The 22,448-nt window shown below is 36.3% G+C and overlaps 1 protein-coding gene across 1 annotated transcript; it reads left to right on the top strand.

Annotated features, from left to right (window-relative positions):
• The first annotated feature begins 9,172 nt into the window (after window positions 1-9,172).
• On the top strand, window positions 9,173-10,888 carry LOC121205058 (uncharacterized). Its single transcript, XM_041075983.1, has 2 exons — window positions 9,173-10,508; window positions 10,647-10,888. Exons 1-2 carry the CDS (start codon window positions 9,173-9,175, stop codon window positions 10,886-10,888), a joined length of 1,578 nt encoding a protein of 525 aa, XP_040931917.1.
• The last annotated feature ends 11,560 nt before the right edge of the window (window positions 10,889-22,448 follow it).

Genomic DNA, 22,448 nt, shown 5'->3' with positions numbered 1-22,448 from the left:
CTATGGGCTTTATTCTGAATTCTGTTCTGGGCTAAAGCCAACTTATTATATTTCTGTGGTTTGAGCTGATATAGGCTATAGTTGGGTTAATTTACACACTGAGTTTCCCCAAACTCACCCCTTTTATTTTCATCCATGCAGGTATCCTCAACCATAGTGGGCTTGGAGCTGTGAGGGAATTCGGAGTGGCCACCCGTTCTGAAAGTTTAATTTTCTTCTGGTGAACTGGACATCCTTTTATTTACGTTTGAAGTTTTGGGTTTTTAAATGTAATAAGGCCGCTTAATTATTTTTTATGGTTTTAATATGTATTATTAAGATAGGTATTACTTATTTTAACTGTTGAAATTGGATAGCTTTAGGGCGCGTTTTCAAAAACAACAATTGATTTCAAAATAACAAGACAACAAGCAAAGCTTCCGCAATGAAAGTATTTTCCAAAATTAATCACTTTTCCTAAAAATGACTTAATCAAATCAGTTTCCTAGAAATATCCATGACGTTAAAGTGTGGCATTGGCGGTATGCATGTCTAGGATTGGATCCGAAGGGAGCTTGGTATTTAAGCAGTCCGATGGACTCACCACCTCTTTTCCGGTTTCCTACCTGGTGCACAGCTTCCATTCACTTTAACCTATAATGAAATTATCTTTTAAAACACTAAGTAAGTTTTTCTGGATCAACAATGTAAACTGTTTTGAACGCTTCGATGTGGCATGTCGGATCCGGTCATAACGTCTGGGCCGGGTAAAGGGTGTTACATTTAATGGTATTAGAGCCTAGGTTGCAACAACTCGGCTGTGGAATGGGTTTACAAAAAAAAACAAAGATTTTCAAAAACAAAAAAATTTTATAAAGAATGTGAAAAACTCGATTTTCAAAATTTAGATCTTCAGAAGGTGCCATTCCGAATCTCCGGCTCAAGTCTGTAAGTTTTACTCTAAACTTCTCTGAATATTTTTCTGAATTATCTGTCTGTACTAAAATCCTGCTAGGATACTCTAGATAGGATGATACTGAAACCATAGAAAATTTTGATAAGAGACTGAAACTGTAGCTAGACTTCGATTCTGCGAAAACAAACTTTGAACTGCTGTCTCATTCATAAAACATCTGTAATAAACACTGGAATATTAATTGATGCATAAAAATTCGTAATCAAGATAATACGATATGAGTACAAGAGCCGTTCATGGAAGAGGTCGTGGACGGGGCCGAGGAAGTGCTCGAGCGAGATCGTCGTCTTTGGGACATATACCGGCGGTGGATGCACCGATACCACCGGCAACAGAGGTAGAGTCTTATGACCGCGGTGCCGAGGATGACGCCCTGTCACAGGCAATGCTTCGTGTTTTAGAAAGGGTTGCCGGGGCAAGTACGGGCAATGGAGTTTGGGGATCTGTTTCTGAACGACTTCGGGCTAACAGAGCGGATATCTTTAGGGGCGTGTCTGGTATAGCCCCGAATGTGGCGGAATATTGGTTGGAGGCCACAGAACGGATTATGGACAACTTGGACTGCTCTGAGGAGATTGTGAGTGGGGTATCTGTACTAAGTCCTTTGGGTCACTCGGTTAGGGTAGACAAACTATATAGGGATCTACCCTTAGAAACTCAAGGTAGGGTTTTCCCTGGAGATCTGATGGAGTTACCGTTCGGAGAGTTTGATCTCATTTTGGGAATAGACTGGCTTGTTAAGCATAAGGCGACCCTGGATTGTGCTGCTAAATGAATGGTGTTAAGGACCACAAAGGATGAGGAGGTTATAGTGATAGGTGAGCGAAGGGATTATTTGTCCAATGTGGTGTCGGCTTTAAGAGCCGAAAAGTGGATTCGGAAAGGTTGTGAGGCCTATTTGGCATTTGTAAGTCAGTCAGAAGAGGAAGGACTGACAGTGGATAAGGTTAGGACTGTAAAGGAGTTCCAAAATGTTTTTCCAGAGGAGCTTTCAAGATTGCCTCCGAACCGAGAAGTTGAGTTTGGAATAGATTTGTTGCCTGGAACGGCGCTCGTGTCCATCGCACCGTATAGGATGGCACCGAAGGAGTTAGTGGAATTAAAGGCTCAAATTCAAGAGTTGTTGGATAAGGGCTTCATTAGGCCAAGCGTGTCTCCATGGGGAGCACCGGTGCTATTCGTGAAAAAGAAGGATGGTACGATTCGGATGTGCATTGATTATCGCCAGTTGAACAAACTGATGATTAAAAATAAGTATCCACTGCCAAGGATTGACGATCTGTTTGACCAGCTTAAAGGGGCTTCTGTATTTTTCAAGATCGACCTCTGATCTGGATATCATCAGTTAAGGGTCAAGGAGGCGGATATCCATAAGACGGCATTCAGGACTCGGTATGGTCATTACGAGTTTTTGGTTATGCCATTTGGACTGACGAACGCTCCTGCAGCATTTATGGATCTGATGAATTGTGTGTTCCAACCATTTTTTGATCAGTTCGTAGTCGTCTTTATTAACGATATCCTGGTATATTCTGAAACTGAAGCGAAACATGATGAACATCTCCGTATAGTGTGGCAAGTGTTAAGGAAGAAGGAACTCTTTCCAAAGTTCAGCAAGTGTGAATTTTGGTTGAGGGAGGTAACCTTCTTAGGACATGTGGTCTCTATTGAAGGGATTAAGGTGGACCCTCGAAAAATTGAAGCGATTTTGGAGTGGAAGCCGCCTAGGTCAGTGTCAGAAATACGGAGTTTCGTAGGACTAGCGAGATACTACAGAAGGCTTGTGGAAGGTTTTTCTGTGATGGCAGCACCTTTAACAAAACTCATAAGGAAAGGAGTACCGTTTGTATGGACTAAGAAGTAGCAGGAAGCTTTTGAGAAGTTGAAGAAAGTTCTGACTGAAGCACCTGTGTTAATTCAGCCAGAGTCTGGGAAGGATTTTACTGTGTACAGTGACGCATCACACGTGGGTTTGGGCTGCGTGTTAATGCAAGAGGGTAAGGTGGTTGCATATGCATCACGATAGCTTAAGCCTCATGAGGGGAACTATCCGACTCATGATTTGGAGTTGGCAGCAGTGATATTCGCACTTAAGATTTGGAAACATTACTTGTACGGAGAAAGGTGTATTATATACACTAACCATAAGAGTCTTAAGTATTTGTTGACTCAGAATGAGCTAAACCTTAGGCAAAGGAGATGGATTAAGTTGCTTAAGGATTATGACTGTTCGATCGAGTATCACCCAGGCAAGGCTAATGTGGTAGCCGATGCTCTAAGTCGTAGAACTGTATCTGATCTGAGAGCAATGTTTGCTCATCTGAGTTTGTACGATGATGGAGGTCTGTTGGCTGAGTTGCAAGTGAGGCCAACCTGGGTGGATCAGATTAAGGAAAAGTAGTTGAACGATGAGTCTTTGGTCGCTCGTTTCCAACAAATTAAGGAAGGGAAAACTTCTGAGTTTGGGTTAAATGGCGAAGGAGTTCTGTGTTTCCGAGGAAGAATTTGTGTTCCGAAGGACTCTGATTTGAGGCAGACAATATTGAAGGAAGCTCATGGAGGACTTTGTGCCATGCATCTTGGAGGGAATAAGTTGTATCACGACTTGCGAGAATTGTACTTGTGGCCTGGACTTAAGCGAGAAGTAACAGAGTTTGTAGGGAAATGTCTGACATGCCAGCAAGTGAAAGCTGAGCATCAATTACCCTCTAAACTGTTACAGTCAGTGAAGATACCACTTTGGAAGTGGGAGAGGGTAACCATGGACTTTGTGAGTGGGCTGCCCTTGACACCATCAAAGAAAGACTCGGTGTGGGTGATTGTGGATAGGTTGACCAAATCGGCCCATTTCATACCTATTCGTACTGACTTTTCACTTCAAAAGTTAGCCAAGTTGTATGTGGCAGAGATTGTGCGACTTCATGGAGTCCCAGTTTCAATTATTTCTGATCGGGATCCCAGATTTACATCTCGGTTTTGGCAAAGGATGCATGAGGCGTTGGGGACGCGATTGAATTTTAGTACGGCTTTCCATCCCCAGACTGATGGTCAATCGAAAAGGGTTATTCAGATTCTGAAGGACATGTTGAGGGGATGTGTGATTGACTTTCGAGGTAGTTGGGAGGATTAATTGCCGTTGGCAGAATTTGCGTACAATAACAGTTACCAGGCGAGTATTCGACTGGCACCATATGAAGCACTGTATAGACGAAGGTGTCGTACACCTAGTTGTTGGACTGAACTAGGAGAGCGACAAATTCTTGGACCAGAGTTGGTAGCTGATACTGAGGATAAGGTTAGAATAATTAGGGATCGATTAAAAGAAGTATCTGATAGGCAAAAGTCGTATGCAGATTTGAAGCGAAAGGAGATTGAGTACTCAGTAGGTGATATGGTCTTCTTAAAGGTTTCTCCTTGGAAGAAGATATTAAGGTTCGGTAAGAAGGGCAAGTTGAGTCCGCAGTTCATTGGGCCTTATCGACTTTTGAAACGAGTAGGCCCAGTGGCTTATCAGTTGTAATTGCCTCCAGAGTTAGACAGGATTCACGATGTTTTTCACGTCTCCATGTTAAGGCGTTATCGTGCTGACCCTGTTAATGTCCTGCCAGTTGCAGAAATTGAAGTTCAGACTGATTTGACCTTTGAGGAGGAGCCTGTGCAAATATTGGCTCAAGATGTTAAGGTTCTCAGAAGGAAATCTGTCCCGTTAGTGAAAGTACTTTGGCGTAATCATGGAAGGGAAGAAGCTACTTAGGAATCAGAAGAGACTATGCGTCAACAATACCCTCAACTAGTTGGATCAGATAAATTTCGAGGACGAAATTTCTTTAAAGAGGGTAGAGTTGTAACGCCCAAACTTTCGAGAATTCTGTGAATGTTGGCACAGGTTTAATTATGCTAGTAGGCCTCTAAAAGGCCCAAGCTTAAGATAGAACCCGGCAATTTTAGTTAATTTTTGTTCCATAAGAAAAAGGGGGTGAAATTATGAAATAGGACCTATGTGAAAATGTTTGAAAATGCTATAGGCTAAATTGAAGTGGCCAAATAAATAGAAGTGCAAAATAGGAGGATTTGCATGACAAACCTCCCCTTTTACATGAAGTGGCCAGCCATCATGTTGTTGTAGACAATATGAGCAATTGATATCCATAATTCATGGTACAAATTGATAATGGGTTAGGTAAATGTTCCATGATGGGAATTTCATGTCTTTTGTATTAAATAATTAAATGGATGAAATATGAAATTTTATTAAAAGAAAAAGGGGTGAAAAGAACAAAGTTTTGTCCATCTTTGTTCATCATAGCCGAAAGTTAGGGAAAAGAAAGGAGAGGAGAAAGCTCTTGAATGTTCGGTCACTTGGGGAAGAAAATTGAAGGTAAGTTCATGGTAGTTTGCTTCTATCTTGATGTTCATGAGTTCTTCTTGATTCTACCTTAACTTTTGAAGCATATTTTGGTTTTTAGTTGTGTTGTGAGCATTTAATCATGAATTAAAATGAAGAAAATGGTTGTTGTTTCATGTTCTTTTAATGAAAAATGGAAGATAGGTGAAGTTGAGCCAAACAAATGAGCATGCATGTGCCTTAGATGTTAAAGGGAAAAATCGGCTAACATGTTGTGCTTTAAAATGATGGAATAGAGATTATACTTAAGTAAAATCATAGATATGTGATGATTGATTGGTGATATACATGTTTAAATAACATGCATGCAAGTTATGTGTGAAAGAGTGGTTTGGTAATAAATCTGCTTGGGACAGCAGCAGTAACGTGACTTTGGAAAATCACCATAAATTGTGAGAGATGAGTTAGAAGGTGAATAAATTGTGTAATTAAATCTTAATGAGTGTAGTTTCAAATGAAATAAACGAGAACATATTTTGAATTCTGTATATGAGAAATTTGATTCGTAATGAAGAGTGGTCAGATTAGTGAAACAGTGAAACATGGGAAACTTTGAGAGAAATCTGGTATTGATTGGCTACACCAAAAATTCTGAAAATTTTATGGATAGAAGATATATGAGTCTATTTTCAGGGAAAATTAACGAAACTTGATTTGGAGTTTCGTAGATCCAGTTATAAATGATTTAGTGACTGTTTCTCAGGAAGACAGCTTGCAGTGAAATTTTGATTATGTGGTAAACATTGACAAAAAATTTGTTAATGAGCTGCTTATTGATTTCTTATAAGCTTAATATGATCTGTAGGTGTGGTTGGCCGAATATTGTAAGGGGTTAATATGTAGTTCGTGTTTGAATAGTTAGATTAACGTGTTAGTAATCCAATTGTAGGCGGTTCATGTGTGGATCTCGTCAGCATAAAGTCGCAAACAGGTGTGTAACTAACACCCTCTCATAGACTAGATTGGCAAAATCCGAAAAGCCGAAATGCCGAAAAGTCGATATTTTGGGAATTTGCGAGTGTACGAATGCTCGTAAGATAGTTGGGTTTGTATATTTGGTAATCTAAAGTAATAAACTGCAGTACGCGCGATTTCGTACATTTTGATAATTTGGGCTTAATGGGCCAAAGATCGGGTTCATGGGCCAACGAGCCCAATTCGGTAAGTATGCGCGGTAAGTGTTCTGATAGTACGTAAATAGTTAGGATATGCATGAAAACCCTAAAAGCAGCTAAATTACTATAATACCCCTATGTATGGAAAATTACTGTTATACCCCTAGGTGCAAAATTACCGTTATACCTCTAGGGTTAATTTTGACTGAAAAGCATGACGATCTGATTCTGTATGATGTAAGCCATGATTATATATTTGTTGCATGGGGACATGGGTTATATTATGGAGGAAGCGTCCTGGTGGCTATGCCACAATTATCTGATCTGGTGGCTCTGCCACATATATCTGTTCTGGTGGCTATGCCACGATTATCTGATCTGGTGGCTCTGTCACATATATCTGTTCTGGTGGCTCTGCCACAATATCTGTATCTGGTGACTTCGTCACAATACCTGGCAGCCTCGCTGCGATTTCTGTGGTGTGTAGCGGTTGGGTGGGTCTAGTAGTCTCCCCACATGGTGTAAGGCTGGTACGGGGGTGTTATGGATGAATCTGGGTTGGGTTTCTGCATAAACATCTAATATTTGTTATGTTCTGTTATGGGCCTATGGGCTTTATTCTGAATTCTGTTCTGGGCTAGGGCCAACTTATTCTATTTCTGTGGTTTGAGCTGATATAGGCTATGGTTGGGTTAATTTACACACTGAGTTTCCCCAAACTCACCCCTTTTATTTTCATCCACGCAGGTAATCCCTAACCATAGTGGGCTTGGTGCTGTGAGGGAATTCGGAGTGGCCACCCGTTCTGAAAGTTTGATTTTCTTCTGGTGAACTAGACATCCTTTTATTTACGTTTGAACTTTTGGGTTTTTAAATGTAATAAGGCCGCTTAATTAGTTTTGACGGTTTTAATATGTATTACTAAGATAGGTATTACTTATTTTAACTGTTGAAATTGGATAGCTTTAGGGCGCGTTTTCAAAAACAACAATTGATTTCAAAATAACACGACAACAAGCAAAGCTTCCGCAATGAAAGTATTTTCCAAAATTAATCACTTTTCCTAAAAATGACTTAATCAAATCGGTTTCCTAGAAATATCCATGATGTTAAGGTGTGGCTTTGGCGGTATGTATGTCTAGGATTAGATACGAAGGGAGCTTGGTACTTAAGCAGTCCGATGGACTCACCACCTCTTTTCCGGTTTCTTACCTGGTGCACAGCTTCCATTCACTTTAACCTATAATGAAATTATCTTTTAAAACACTAAGTAAGTTTTTCTGGATCAACAATATAAAATGTTTTGAACGCTTCGATGTGGCATGTCGGATCCGGTCATAACGTCTGGGCCGGGTAAGGGGTGTTACATGAGGGACCAAATGCTTGAGTCCCAAAGGAATATAATGAATCAGATATCCCAATTGTTGGCTAGGGGGCAGGAAAAAGGGAAAAATCCTACGATCAATGATGAAAAGAATATTGAAGAGACTCCTTATCCTCCAGGTTTTACCCCAACTCATGCTCAAGCACCACAGGAAATAAACCCACGGAGACTATCTGTTACAATCAGGCCTCAACAGTTTCAGGCTGGGGCTTCGATACCAATGAACTTTTAGGCTGGCTCAGGCTCTAACCCAGTAGATAACCAATCAATCCAGTCATTCCTAATTTAGATGAAGTTGTGGAATGGGAGAGGGCAAGAACGGAATCGCAAAAGCAGTTAGAGGACCAATGTAAATGGCTGGAGGAAAATTTTAGGGCAATGGAAAGCGTTGATAGTCATCGTGGAATTGACGTTAAAGATCTGAGCTTGGTCCCAGACTTAGTACTTCCCTACAAGTTCAAAATGCCAGAATTCGAGAAGAATAATAGGACTAGTTGCCTTGAAGCTCATATTACCATGTTCTGCAGAAGGATGACTGGGTATGTTAACAATGATCAACTACTGATCCATTACTTTCAAGATAGTTTGGTGGGGGCAGCATCCAAATGGTACAATTAGCTGAGTCATACCAGGATTAGTTCATAGAGAGATTTGGCACAAGCATTTATGAAACAGTACAGCCATGTGACAAATATGACTCCTGATAGGATTACTCTGCAGAACATGGAGAAGAAATTGAATGAGAGTTTCAGATAGTATGCACAGAGATGGAGGGAAGTGGCCATATAAGTTCAGTCGCTGCTTTTAGAAAAAGAAACCATGATGCTCTTTATCAATACTTTAAAGGCCTTGTTCATTACTCACATGCTGGGAAGTGCCACAAGAAGCTTCTCAAACGTGGTAATGACTGGAGAAATGATTGAGAATGCAATAAGAAGCGAAAGGATAGAGGCAGGGGAAAATTCCAAAAGGTCGGCAAAATGAGGTGAACAATACAAACATGGGGTACTCAAAATCAGTTACTGTAAGCCAATCAAGAGCGATAGCTACTGGTTAGGGCTCATCAAGTCAAGAAACTGGTACGAAGCAAAATATTGAGAAACTTCAATTTACACCAATCCCAATGACGTATAGGGAGCTATATCAAAGTTTATTTGATGCGCATGTGGTGGCCCTTTTTATTTAAAGCCATTACAGCCCCCATACCCCAAATGGTACAATGCAATCGCTCAATGTGAGTACCATGCAGGGATCACAGTGCATTGATAGAAAACTGCACTACTTTTAAAAAGTTAGTTGAAAGATTTATTCAAATGGGCATTGTGAAGTTTGATAATGCACCAAGTGCGAAAAACCCGTTACCCAATCATACTGATAATGGGGTAAATGCAATAGGTGAAAATATGGGGAGAAGGATCAAATCAGATATTACAGAAGTAAAAACTCCTTTGAGATGGGTCTGGAAAGAGATGGCAAAGAGGGGGTTGGTTATTTCGAATCCAGAAGGGAGGTGCGAAGAGATAAAGAACTACTGTGAGTTCCATCATGAGGTAGGGCACGAAATTCAAGAATGCGTAAAATTCAGAGCTTGGGTGCAAGGTCTGATGGACAATAATGAGATAGAGTTTTGTGAAGAAGTTAAAGAAAAAGGAAGCATATGTGCGTTAGAATCAACAATGAAAGTCCCAAAAGTCAATTATCCTGCGGTTATTATTTCGTGTCCTAAAAGTAATGAAACTGGGATGCAGGTAACACCAAAGATCATAATCCAGAAACTAGCCGTCTTCTCTTATAAAGATAGTAAAAAGGTCTCCTGGAATTATGATTGTAATGTGACAATCCCAGGAAAGGAGAGTTCAGCTAGCACTTTAAAGGAGGATCAAGATATAGGTTCTCACACGCGTAGTGGAAGACGCTATGATTTGATAAATGCCCAAACAGAACCTGTAAAAGGAAAAGCCTTGATGGTGGAACAAAAGAGGGGAAAAGCAGTCGAACCTGAGTTGCTTGTTAATGAGCTGGTAAAAGAAGAAGAAGCTAAGGAGTTCTTGAAATTTCTGAAGCACAGTGAGTATAATGTTGTGGAACAGTTGTATAAACAGCCAGCTAGCATATCTATACTAGCTTTACTCTTGAGTTCAGAGGTATACCAAAGTGCATTGATGAAAGTGTTAAACAAGACGTACGTGACCAATGATATCTCTATCAATAAATTGGATCAGCTGGTTAATAACATAAATGCTGATAACTTCATCTTCTTCAACGATGACAAAATACCACCAGGAGGTATAGGATCCACTAAAGCCCTACACATAACCACTAGATGCAAATGGTACATATTGCCAGGAGTCTTGATAGACAATAGGTCGGCACTGAATGTATTACCCTTTTCAACATTAAATAGATTACCTATGGATAGCTCACACATGAAGGGATGTCAGAATATAGTGCGGGCATTCGATGGCACACAAAGAAGGGTCATGGGGAGAATAGAAATACCTTTGTTGATTGGCGCAACTACATATGAGGTGGACTTCTTAGTGATGGATATTAAACCCTCTTACAACTACTTGTTAGGGAGACCTTGGATACATTCGGCAGGGGCAGTGCCTTCGTCGCTACATCAGAAGTTAAAGCTAGTATCAGAAGGTTGGCTAGTGACGATAAACACCGAATAAGATATTATTGTAGTTGTAACTAGTGACGCGCCATATTTAGAGACAGATGATGAAGCAATTGAATGTTCTTTTCGATTTTTAAAGTTTGTAAATGCAACATTCATCACAGAAGGGAGTAAGGTTCCGGTACCAAAAATATCCAAAACTACAAGGATGGGTCTACAGTTGATGGTAGGAAATGGAGCTTTACCAGGAAAGGGACTTGGGAGACATCTCCAAGGAAGAGTTGAGGTTCCAATGCTGAAGGACAAACAGAACCGCTTAGGTTTAAGGTTCAAGCCAGATGCGAGACAAAGAAAGAAGGAATTGGAAAAAAAGGCAGAAAATAAGAAGGGCACGTTTGAGTGGTGAAGAAATCAAGCGAGAACCCATGCTAATTCCTCACATATCCAAGACTTTCTTATCGGGAGGAATTATTCATCCTGAGCGAAGGACGTCAAGGAAATGAAACATTGAAGAAATATTGGGAAATGTTCACATCAATGCCATATTTGAAGAAGCAACTAAAAAAGAGACTTTATTATATATTCGTCCTTATGAACCTGTGAGTGTTCTAGACAACTGGACTGCAGAAGAAATTCCTGTAGTTTTTAGAGCTTCTCAGAGTAATGTTCAAAACACACTTGTTACTTTAAGCCTAGAGGCAATAAGGATTTCTTTGTTAAATAGGCTCATGGTCAAACATCATTATTTCAATGAAGTACATTTTTGCTATCGTTTTGAGCAAATATTCTTTCATTCTTTCCATACGAGTAAATATTTTATTCTTTCTGTACGAGTAATTATCTTGGTCCTCTCTGGATTTTCTTTCAAATCATTCTTTCATTTCATTCATAATCATACCATACAGGTAATAATTCTTAAATTCATTCATTCTTTATATATTTTTGTACCTACAATAGGTCCCTAGATATCAATGACATGAGTGACACTGTTACTGACTCAGAATCACTTTTTGAGCAAGACATGTGTTTAGAGGGATCCCAGGACTTTTAAGTTGACAGAGATTGTGACTTATATCTGGACTTGTTAAGGATGGTAGAATAAGAGGAAAAACAAATTCTACCTCACAATGAGACAGTGGATATGGTGACCTTGAAAGAAGGAAAAGTAGTAAAAATTGGAACGTGCATAACTGAAGAAACAAAACGAAATCTTATTGGGTTACTTCAAGAATTTAAAGATGTCTTCGCATGGTCATACCAAGAGATGCGCGGGTTAAGCACCAATATTATAGTACATCGCCTTCCCATAAAAGAATATTGCAAGCCAGTTCAGCAGAAACTTCGAAGAATGAGGCCAGAAATTGTGCTAAAAATAAAGGAGGAAGTCAAAAAGCAATTTGATGCTAGATTCCTGCAGGTGATCAAATACTCAGAATGGGTAGCCAACATTGTGCCTGTTCTTAAGAAAGATGGAAAGGTACGAACGTGTGTGGATTATAGAGACTTAAATAAGGCTAGCCCAAAGGACAACTTCCCCTTGCCTCACATTGATACTCTAGTGGATAATACGACTAGCTACTCGTTGTTTTCCTTTATGTATGGCTTCTCGGGATATAATCAGATAAAGATGCATCCTGAAGACATGGGAAAGACTACCTTTATAACCTTGTGAGGTACATTCTGTTATAGGGCGATGCCGTTTGGGCTGAAGAATGCAGGAGCGACGTATCAAAGGGCCATGGTGACCTTGTTCCATGATATGATGCACAAAGAGATCGAAGTTTATGTCGACGATATGATTGCCAAAATGTTTAGAGCTCAACATAGCCATAATAATTCTACCATATTGCCTGTTTTCCAAATACGAATAAAATAATAAAACACCTACAATGAATAACCAGTCTTCCTTGGATCACTCCCTCGAAAACCACGCTGCCCATACCGTGATATCACTAATCTGCATATGTTGAAATGGGTGGGTGAGCTTCAACAAATTCAATGAATGCAAAGAATTTCACAACGCTAACATAACGTCATGCAACACAACCAATCACTTACACACAAGAACCTTATTCTTAAGTTCGACATAATATAATATTAAATCATGCATCATCTAATAGTTCATCCCCACAATGCATACATACCCATTCAAGCATAGAACATATTCCACACGATTACATAAATTATGATAATTTGGCACTTGGGATATGAAACATATAGTGAGCTCTATCATCACACATCAGATACACGGATCTCTGTTACACCACATAGACTCATAGAGTCAAACATGTCTTAAAAGCTAACACTCTCCTTATTTCCCCTCACATGTCCCATTGAATAGATCTTAGCTCTTATTCCTTTATCCCTCCAAACATGTCCCAGGGCCTCAACGCCCAAAACCATTATACATATTAGTGAGTACTCACAATCCTATGGCATGCCAACTAGATCCAATGGTTCCAAGATCACAAGGCCAAAATATCTGAAAAATAACACATATTACTTACTGATTATCAGTGCACTAACAATACATATTAGCATCTTTTGCAAAACACCAGCATAATCATATAACATATATATATCACACACTTATTTCATGTATATATAGTTTCACTTTACACAATAATCAACATACTCACTTATCACATTTCATGCACAATACATAACCACAAGATAACTATAGGTTCAAGAAAACTTACGCTCGAAACTTAGAGTAGGAGTTTAGGCTACACCTAAAGTCCCAAATAACACATAACTCATGTTTACAAGTAGCAATGCCATACACTCACCACTTTATGCTTTTTCCAAAAATTCGAAAAATCAACTAACTCTTCCCTAGCTCGTAGCAACCTTTAACGAATCCGAGGCTTTACACACAAAAATCATACAATAACCACAGTCAAGTAATAGCCAAAAACTCGCTCAAACCAACTAAAACACAAGCTTTAAGCTAAGCTCTCGTGTAGCTTAAACTATTAACATAACAAACTTTAAATTCTAATATCTCGGTCCATACTCAATCTTTTTGCCTAAAATTAGTTCCGTTCATGTAATTATTCATCTACGCCTAATTCACAACCTTTAAACTAGACAAATCTACTCAATTCACGGTATCGACATTTTTCAACATATTTTACGCAAATTTCACAAAATTCATTAAAACATGAGAAATCATTAACGAAACTTCAAAGTAAGTTTAAAAACCTTCTATTTAGAACACTTTGAAACCAAGTTTTGACTCACAATCTCGAAATCCACCATTAATGGCTCGATTTTCGGCTTTTATTTAGAATATGCGATTTGAAGTCTAATAATTCAGTTTTGAGGTCTAAATAAAATTAAAAACCAATGGTGACATGAATTATTACCTTTTTTGAGAGAATGAATAAGTTTTGACATAAATCTGAAAAATCTACATTTGGAGAATATGATGAAACCTATGAAGTTTTGGGTGTTTTTCTTGAAGATTTATGATGATAAATGACTTAGGAATGATAGGAAATCAAGGTATTGTGCTTTGGGAATAAAAAATAGAAAGAAATAGCAAGGGAAAAGCAAGAGGCGACAAGCATAATGAAGGGGAAAATAACCTAACGTGAAAACATGTTGATGGGGAAAAAATAGGTTTAATTTTATAACTAGTTAAATTGCCACATAAATGCTCATTGATTTGACTATGTTACAAATCAGTTCTTTCTCTAAAATTAGGGGTTTCTAGAACACTTTTTCAAAAATTGATTTGATAGCTAAGATGCCATAGTTGAAAAAATTACCGACTACCAACCTTACAAAATTCTAAGCTCATATTGGCCAAATTTCCTAAAATACCCCTAAAACTCTTAGGCCCTATTTTGGGGTGTTACATTTTGATCGAACATATTCTTAATAATCGTTAATACATACTGAACATACATCAAATGGTCTTGAAATAAAAGTTAAACATGCATAAGGTCCGTTAAGCAAAATTTCCAAAACCAGTATGTAAGTATCGATACTGGAACATGGGTATTGATATTTTCCTTGCACAGTATTGATACTGTGTGGAAAATCGGTACCAATTCAGCATACTATTTTCCACATAAAATAAAAAACACCAGAAAATATCGGTACATTTCAAAAAGTATTAGTTTCTGCCCCGAGTATCGATACTCATGGTATGGTATCAATACCAAATTATAATTTTGACTCTCTACACATTTAAAAATCAAAGAGGTATCGTTTTTACAACTCAAATATCGATACATCTACTTCAGACCTCAAAAATACAGCACATATAAACCTTCCAACCATCCCAACACAAGACGATTCAACATACATGCTTTGCTATTTCAACTAAACATCAAATCGTCCATAATAATAGCTTCAAGCATAGTAATTAAGTCCAAGAAGTAATCAACATAATACAAATCAAAACTCAAAATCCTAAGAGCAATTAAGTCATGGAAACGTCCCAATTATTATATCAAATTCTAGTAGAAAGTCTACCACATTGCCTTATTCTTGAAACATAAGCGAATAGATAATAAACACCTACGAAAAAGTGAAAATGGACTCGTTTGGATCACCCCTCAAAATCACACCGGCACACAACTAATCTGCAATGGTTTTAAAAAGAGTGGGTGAGCTTAACAAGCTCAGTAAATGTCTAGAAAAATTACCATGCAAACATGTCATCAAGCATTAGTGGAACACGCACATAGCATGTTGGAAAAACGATTTGATAAATGTAATGAAAAATAAATTTAGGGAAAAACCAGAGTATTAATTTTTTTTCAAAACATGATCTTGGTTGTAATATCTAAAATAATAAACACTTAATTAAAATTGTAAAATTGTACCTTTTCGATTCATCTAGGAGAGCACTCCGACCGCGTAGTCTTCTTCGCTATCCTCAAGCTCACGTCTACCGAGTGTGGGCTCGCTTCGAATCAGAAATTTTTTCATAAAAATTACCAATGAGGTAATTTTGCAATTCTCTAAACTTTTGGATCAAGTTGTAAATTAGAAAAATATCTCTAGAAATTTTTTGGAATAATCTCTTCAAAGAATTTTCTCTCTATAACTTTCTGTTAAATTCAAGTGTCTGTAAATAATGACCCAAGGCTCTTTTTATATAGGGAGAGTTTAAAGATTTCAACTATGATTAAACTTAATCTCTTTAATATTAAATTAATATAATATTTATCAAGATAAATATTAGATTAAATTTATTGTTAAATCTTATTAAAATAATAAAATATTTATCTACAAAATAAATATTTAATTTAATTTAATATTAAGATAATCACTTTAATATTAAATTAATAAAATACTATTAAGATAAGTATTAAATTAAATTTAATATTAAACTATTAAAGTAATATTATTTTTAAAATAATTAATTTGAAATCAAATTCTTTAGTAGATTTCCAGTAGGAATGTAACTCTTCTACTACTCAACCACCGATGACCAACTGCCGCGGACAACTAGGATGCCGTTGTCGCAACCATTAGCACCACCGTCTTCGGTGATGTAAGTGTGACACCCTTACGGCACCTCCAGCTGGTTCTGTCCGGGTCAATGATGACCCGAGCGATCTAGTCTAGCCACCGATTGGACTATCAGCCCAGTTTCACATATCGGGCTCGTTTCGACCAATTTTTGGGTCTTGATCTTAGTTTTGGGCTATGATCTAGGATCTAATTTTCAAGTTCAATTACCCATTGGGCCATTTGTCTGACTTGAAAGTTAATTCCCAAAAACATCATATTAATTTTAATTAATTTACTTTTACTTGATCAAAATTAATTTTTCAAAAATCACTTAGACTTTTGAAATTAATTATTCAAGAAAATTCTTTAATCAAATTTTCTAGCTGAACAATTCTTACAACCACCTAATTTAATTCCACATCAAATAAATCGACTCAATTAAAGTATTCCCAAAGTCGTGGAATTTTCTTTTGATTCAAATGCAGTCTGATCAAGCTTTTGTTGAGCTAGTGGAGGGACCAATCGGACATATACAATTAAACTCTAGTGATTACAATTATGTCCAGAAGCATCGTTTCGATAATTCGAAATTACTTAATCATGGAGCCAGTCCACAAGAAGTACCATGACTGAAAACTCATTATGGTATACTATTTATGAAAGCAATTCATCCTACTAATTTGTCCAATGACCTTGTCATGTGTGTGTTACCCTCATATAATATCCTTGATTCCTTTGAATTAAATCCGTTGACTCAATACAATCCTATTTTATCTCATTGTTACCATTATGTCTTCTTAATGATTAATATGATCACTGTCAACAAATGTCCATGATAAATTACTCATTCGAGAACAAACAACTCATGGCCATGTTTCATATTTATCAATCCACACTATGCCAATGAAAGGATATCATTAACTCTTTAATTGAGCTATGAATTCCACTGTTGCTAGTAAAGCTATGTTATACACAAGTCATTTACCCAACATACCAGCTATGGGCTCGATCATCTTTAGAGCATAAGCCTCCACTTATATCAAAGCACATGAGTTGCATACACATGGTCAGTAACTAACTCAAGATTTAGGTAAATCACACCATAAATGTCATAAGTGAATTAATTCACAAACAAATTCAAAATTAATTCATCTTAGGTTCAATCCAATGTATCATTCTACCAATGAATACATCTATGTCTCTACTCGTGGAGTCAACTGCTCCAATAGCAAAGACTAGTCATCTCCCCAATTGGAATTGTAGACGACATAATAATCCTTCTCAGTATTTGAATCAAATGCTCACTTCGATTCTTTTACAGGATTATAAACTTATTTAGATTATCTATTAAAGTAAGTTGTCTTTCTCGCAATGTAAACGTTCTTATAATGCCACTTATCTTCAGTTTGAACTTAGACAATCAATGAGCTAATATTTGCTTGTCACAATTTCACTATGCATGCAAAATATAAAAGACGTAAATACAAAAAACATAATAGTGAAATGTGAAATTAACTTTATTTATTTATTTTTCGTTCAAATAAATAGAAAACAGTTACATGTTTACTACAATATGGGCAAATTTCCCAACATATCACAATTAGGATAGTCTCAACTTTATTGTCATATTTCACTTACCCATGCATGTTTAACAATTTATTTACTAAGTCATCATATACACTTTCATGCAGACATTTCAATACGTACAACATATTTATAGATAATTTGGCACTTGAGCTTTGAAATATAAAAGTGGGCACTATCACCACTCATCGGATACACGGATCTCTAACACACCACATAGAATCATAGAGTCGAACATGTCCCAAAAGTGAAGCATAAAGCTAACACTCTCCAACACACTAAATAAGTCCCATTGAATGAAGCTTAGCTCGCATTCCCTTATCTTTCCAAACATGTCCTAAGGCTTCAACCCCCAAATCACATATACATATACATATAGGTGAGTACTCACAATCCTATGGCATACCAACTATATCCAACAGTCTCAAGAATCACAAAGCCAAAACTTCCCTATTTAAACACATATATGACTTACCAATTTCCATTTACTATCACAGCACATTTGTATCATTTGCAGAAGATTATCACTGCCACTTAGCATATATGATATGCTTGCATATACTCTTTCACAACAGTAATCATAAACCAATAACACATATATAGCATCTCATTTTAGTTTACACTTTCATATTAACACAAACACATATTTCACAAGATAAACATGAGTACAAGAAAGCTTATACTCAGAATTTAATGTAGGGGTTTAGGCTATTAGTAAATTCCCAATTAACGCATTGAATCGTGTCCACAAGTAATTATTCCAAACACTCACCAATACGGTTTCGCCGAAATGTAGAAAGCTCAAACTATCCTTTCCTAGCCCGTAGATGGTCCTAGTGAATTCAAAGCTTCAACATAATAATTCACACAACAATACATTCAAAAATCAGCTAAGGACTCACTACAAGCAATAAAAAAACACAAGCCTAAGCTATGTTCTCATTGAACTGAAACCTTTAACATATCCAACTTGAAATCCAAATATCTCAATCTACACTTAACCTTTTTGCCTAAAATGAGCTCTATTCATCTTGTTATTCATCTATGACCAATTATCAGCCTTCAATCTACGTTAAACTACTCAATTCATGGTATAGACTTTTTCAACATGTTTATGGCATTTTTTTTGAAAATTCATTAAATCCTTAGAAATTCTTAATGAATCTTTAAAGTAAGTTTAGAAACCTTTTAATCTCATCAAAAACTAATTGAAAAACAATTTAAAACCACATTTTTATCCAAAATCCCGAAATCTACCATTAACAAGCTGATTTTTGACTTTTAACCAAAACATGCAATTTAACGATTAAAAATTTAGTTTCAAAGACTAATTAACATTAAAAACTAATGGGTAGATGAATGGTTACCTTTTATGAAAGAAAAATAGACTTCTGAAACAAATTTGAGAACACCCACACGTGAGGAAGATGATGAAATCTATATAATTTTAGGATGTTTTCTTGAAGATTTATGAAGATTTAATACTTTGGGAAGGATAAGAATCAAAGTAATATAGTTTGGAAATCAAAAATCAATTAGGGGAGTAAGGGAGAACAAGGAATGTCAAATAGAGCAATGGGAAGAAAACTAATGTGGAAAAAAAAACCATAGATGGGATGATATTAGGTTTCATTTTAAAATTTGCTCAAACTGCAACATAAACGCTCTAAATTTTGACCTTGTTACAAATCAATCATTTTTCTAAAATTATAAGTTTCTAAACACATTTTCACAAATTGATTTGATTTTCTAAAAACCATAATCGAAAATATTATCGATATACCATGTCACAAAATTTTGAACACTCTAAGGCTAGAATTCCTAAAATACCCCTAAAACTCTTAGGCCCTATTTTGGGGTGTTATAACATCAAAACAGACCGGTACCAATATGTTCCAGTACTAGTAAAAAAATGATATGTTCACTAGTACAATACTACCTACCTTAATACATACATATGTGAAGTTTTATTTAGAAAATGAATCTATTGTCAAGTCACAGTACAGTTTTATAATTACAACCCAATAATTCGAGAAACTATTTTATGGACCCTTCCCACCACATCATCGATGGTCCCTTTCCAATTATTTAATGAAATTTCAATAATTTTTTCCATGTCATTGACACATAATTTTGGTAATTTTTTTACCCAAACCCATAAACCCTAAACAAGGTTCAAGATTTAGGGTTTGAGGCTTTTTTACCTATATATTGTAATATAAAATAAAATTTTCAAAAATGGTATCCCAAACCCATTAAATACTGGAATGGGTTGTTTTAAGTGGTGAAGGGTGGTGCAGAGGCGACACCACCCATTTTTTCTGACTCCAACAATTTCTATTATAAAAAAATTAAAAATAATTTTATATTGGGTGGTGCCTTATTAATTGGCGACACCAAAAGGTATGTTTTATACGAGTCATATATGATGTCAATTTAGTGGTGCCATATTAACAAGCGGCATTAGTAGTGCCCATGTCAGAGGCAGCACCAAACGGTGCCTTGATAAGCCATAAGAGTAACATGTTTTTAATCCAATTCTTGAAGTGTTTTTGGATGATTTATTATGTGAATTAGTGAATTTGATGCTCCTAATCCTTTAAATTCAAGTTTCTATACTTAGGTGGGCATAGAGGAGTGAAAGGAGCGAAAAATGAGCCAAAATTGGGCAAAAAGAGTTGTTTCTAGGATCCACACGGACTGGCCACATGCCCATGTAAGCCACACAGGCTGGCTACACGCCCATGTGCCAGCCGGTGTCGATTTCGAACCTTGCTTCTCTTTTATGCGAAAAAACCTTATTTTTAGGGTTTCTGAGCATTCTAAAGTTTATAAATACATATTAGAAGAGGATTAAAAGGGAGCACGTAGAGAAGAACGAAGAAATTACTCGAAGAACGCTATCGGAATCAACTTAGAAGTAAGATCTCCTTCAAGATCGAAAATCTCCAGTCAACTTTTCTAGAAGTTTTTGGGTTTCTTTATGTTTTGTTATTTTCCTAATTTTGAGATGTTTTCCTCCCAAAGTATGAACTAAATTCCCTAGATACCTAGAAAAGATGAAACCTATGATGGATCTTATTATTTAATTTTCTAAATTACATGATAAATACTTGATTTCTTTATCTCAATTATATTTACTTATTCCATGTTTTAATGTTTTCAGGATATTAATTCATGATTGATGTGCTTAACTCAGTGGAGCAAAAGTCCCTGTTTAAAAGTATATCTGGCATAATTGAGTGGAGTTGCATGCAATCCTAGAAATAGGACGACATAAATCTACCGGATTAGAGTCAAATCTAATAGGGGAATCCATAGATCGAGTTAATGCGACAATAAGAGTTTTAATTAGAAGGAGATTTCAATTAATCAACCTAGAGTCAGTTATTTTTACTCTCGAAAGAGATATTAATATAATTTATGGATTTCTACAGATCAAGGTAAGTGAATAAATCATTAATTCATATTCAGAATAATAAGTGAAGTCAAGGTGGATTCTTTCCTGGGTATTGTCTCTCTCATTGGTTTATTCAATTATTTTCTTACTTTATTCTCTGTCGAATTCTTAATAATTAGTTTAGATAATTTTAGATTAAAAATAAACTTCTTCAATTTACCGGCTAGATAATAGAAAGATAGTAAGTAATAGTACTTTTAGTCCTCGTGGATACAATATTCCCGACTCACCATAGCTATACTATTATTCGATAGGTGCGCTTGCCTTTGTCGTGATTTTAGTTAAGTGAATCATCATCATGCCTATACATTGCTTTTCCATTAAAACTTAATGATTCTCCTCTTTGCTGTAATGAACTTACAATATCCCAGAGACCAACCAAACATAAAACTTTTTATGCATATTAGACCATACACAAGTTTTCTTTTTTGGTGTGCTTGTGCGTGCATCCGTTCAATGTTTGAGTTTTTTTTCGTTAAGTTTCTTGTTAATGCTCGAGATGTGTTCTTTGTTGCCTAATGTCTAGCAATATTCAAAATGGGTGTCGCCTTTGATTTGGGCACCACTAGTGTCACCTGCCAATATGGCACCACCAAACTGACACCCTATATGACCCGTATAAGATATGCCTTTTGATGCCGCCAATCAACAAGGTACCACCTAATATAAAATTGTTTTAAAAAAAATTAAACAGAAATCTGTCGGTGTCAGAAAAAATTGGTGGGGTTGCCTCTGTACCACCCTCCACCACCTAAAACAACCCATACCCGTAATTAATGGGTTTGGGATACCATTTTCGAAATTTTTATTTTTTTACAATATATGGGTAAAAAAGTCAAGGTTTGAGGTTCAAGGTTCGGGGTTTGGGGTTCAGGGTAAAAAAAATTATAAAAATTATGTGTTAATGACATGAAAAAAGTGTTGAAATATCATTAAATAATTGAAAAAAGACCATGAATAATGTGGTGGGAAGGATCTATAAAACGATTTCTTGAATTATTGGGTTTTCATAGGAGAAAACTTGGATTTTTACAAAAAAGAAAAATTGACTTTTTATAGGTAAAAACCATTTTATCTTTTTAATTTCCTTTATTTTTTAATTTTTGAATTAATTTTAATTTTTCTGTAGTGAAAAGAAAATTTAGATTTTTATTGAGAAAAGTTAAAATTTAGATTTTTATTGAGAAAAGTTTAGGGTTTTATAGGAAAAACCAATTTTTTTTCATTTTAATTTCTTTTACTTTTTCCATTTTTAAATTTAAGTTTAGTTTAGTCTAGTAAAAAAAGAAAAACTTACATTTTTGCGAGAAATTACCTTCATTTTTATGAGAGAAAACCTGGATTTTTGCAAAGAATATTACTCACCAAAATGAAATATTTTAATTCTAAATTGAAATATTTTTGACCAAAATAAAATTTTATTAAAATTGAGAAACTAAAGTATAGAAAC

Source organism: Gossypium hirsutum, chromosome A08, assembly GCF_007990345.1.
Source record: "Gossypium hirsutum isolate 1008001.06 chromosome A08, Gossypium_hirsutum_v2.1, whole genome shotgun sequence".
Classification (NCBI taxonomy): domain Eukaryota; kingdom Viridiplantae; phylum Streptophyta; class Magnoliopsida; order Malvales; family Malvaceae; genus Gossypium; species Gossypium hirsutum.
The sequence above is the reverse complement of the archived record's forward strand: the minus strand, read 5'-3'. Positions and strand labels throughout refer to the sequence as shown.

What these genes read in the sequence shown, in the direction of transcription:
- LOC121205058 (XM_041075983.1), top strand. Translation starts at nt 9,173, where the DNA reads ATGGGCATTGTGAAGTTTGATAATGCACCAAGTGCGAAAAACCCGTTA. An exon ending in GTTAAAGCTAGTATCAGAAG is followed by an intron (nt 10,509 to 10,646) that starts GTTGGCTAGTGA and finishes CATTCATCACAG; the next exon opens with AAGGGAGTAAGGTTCCGGTA.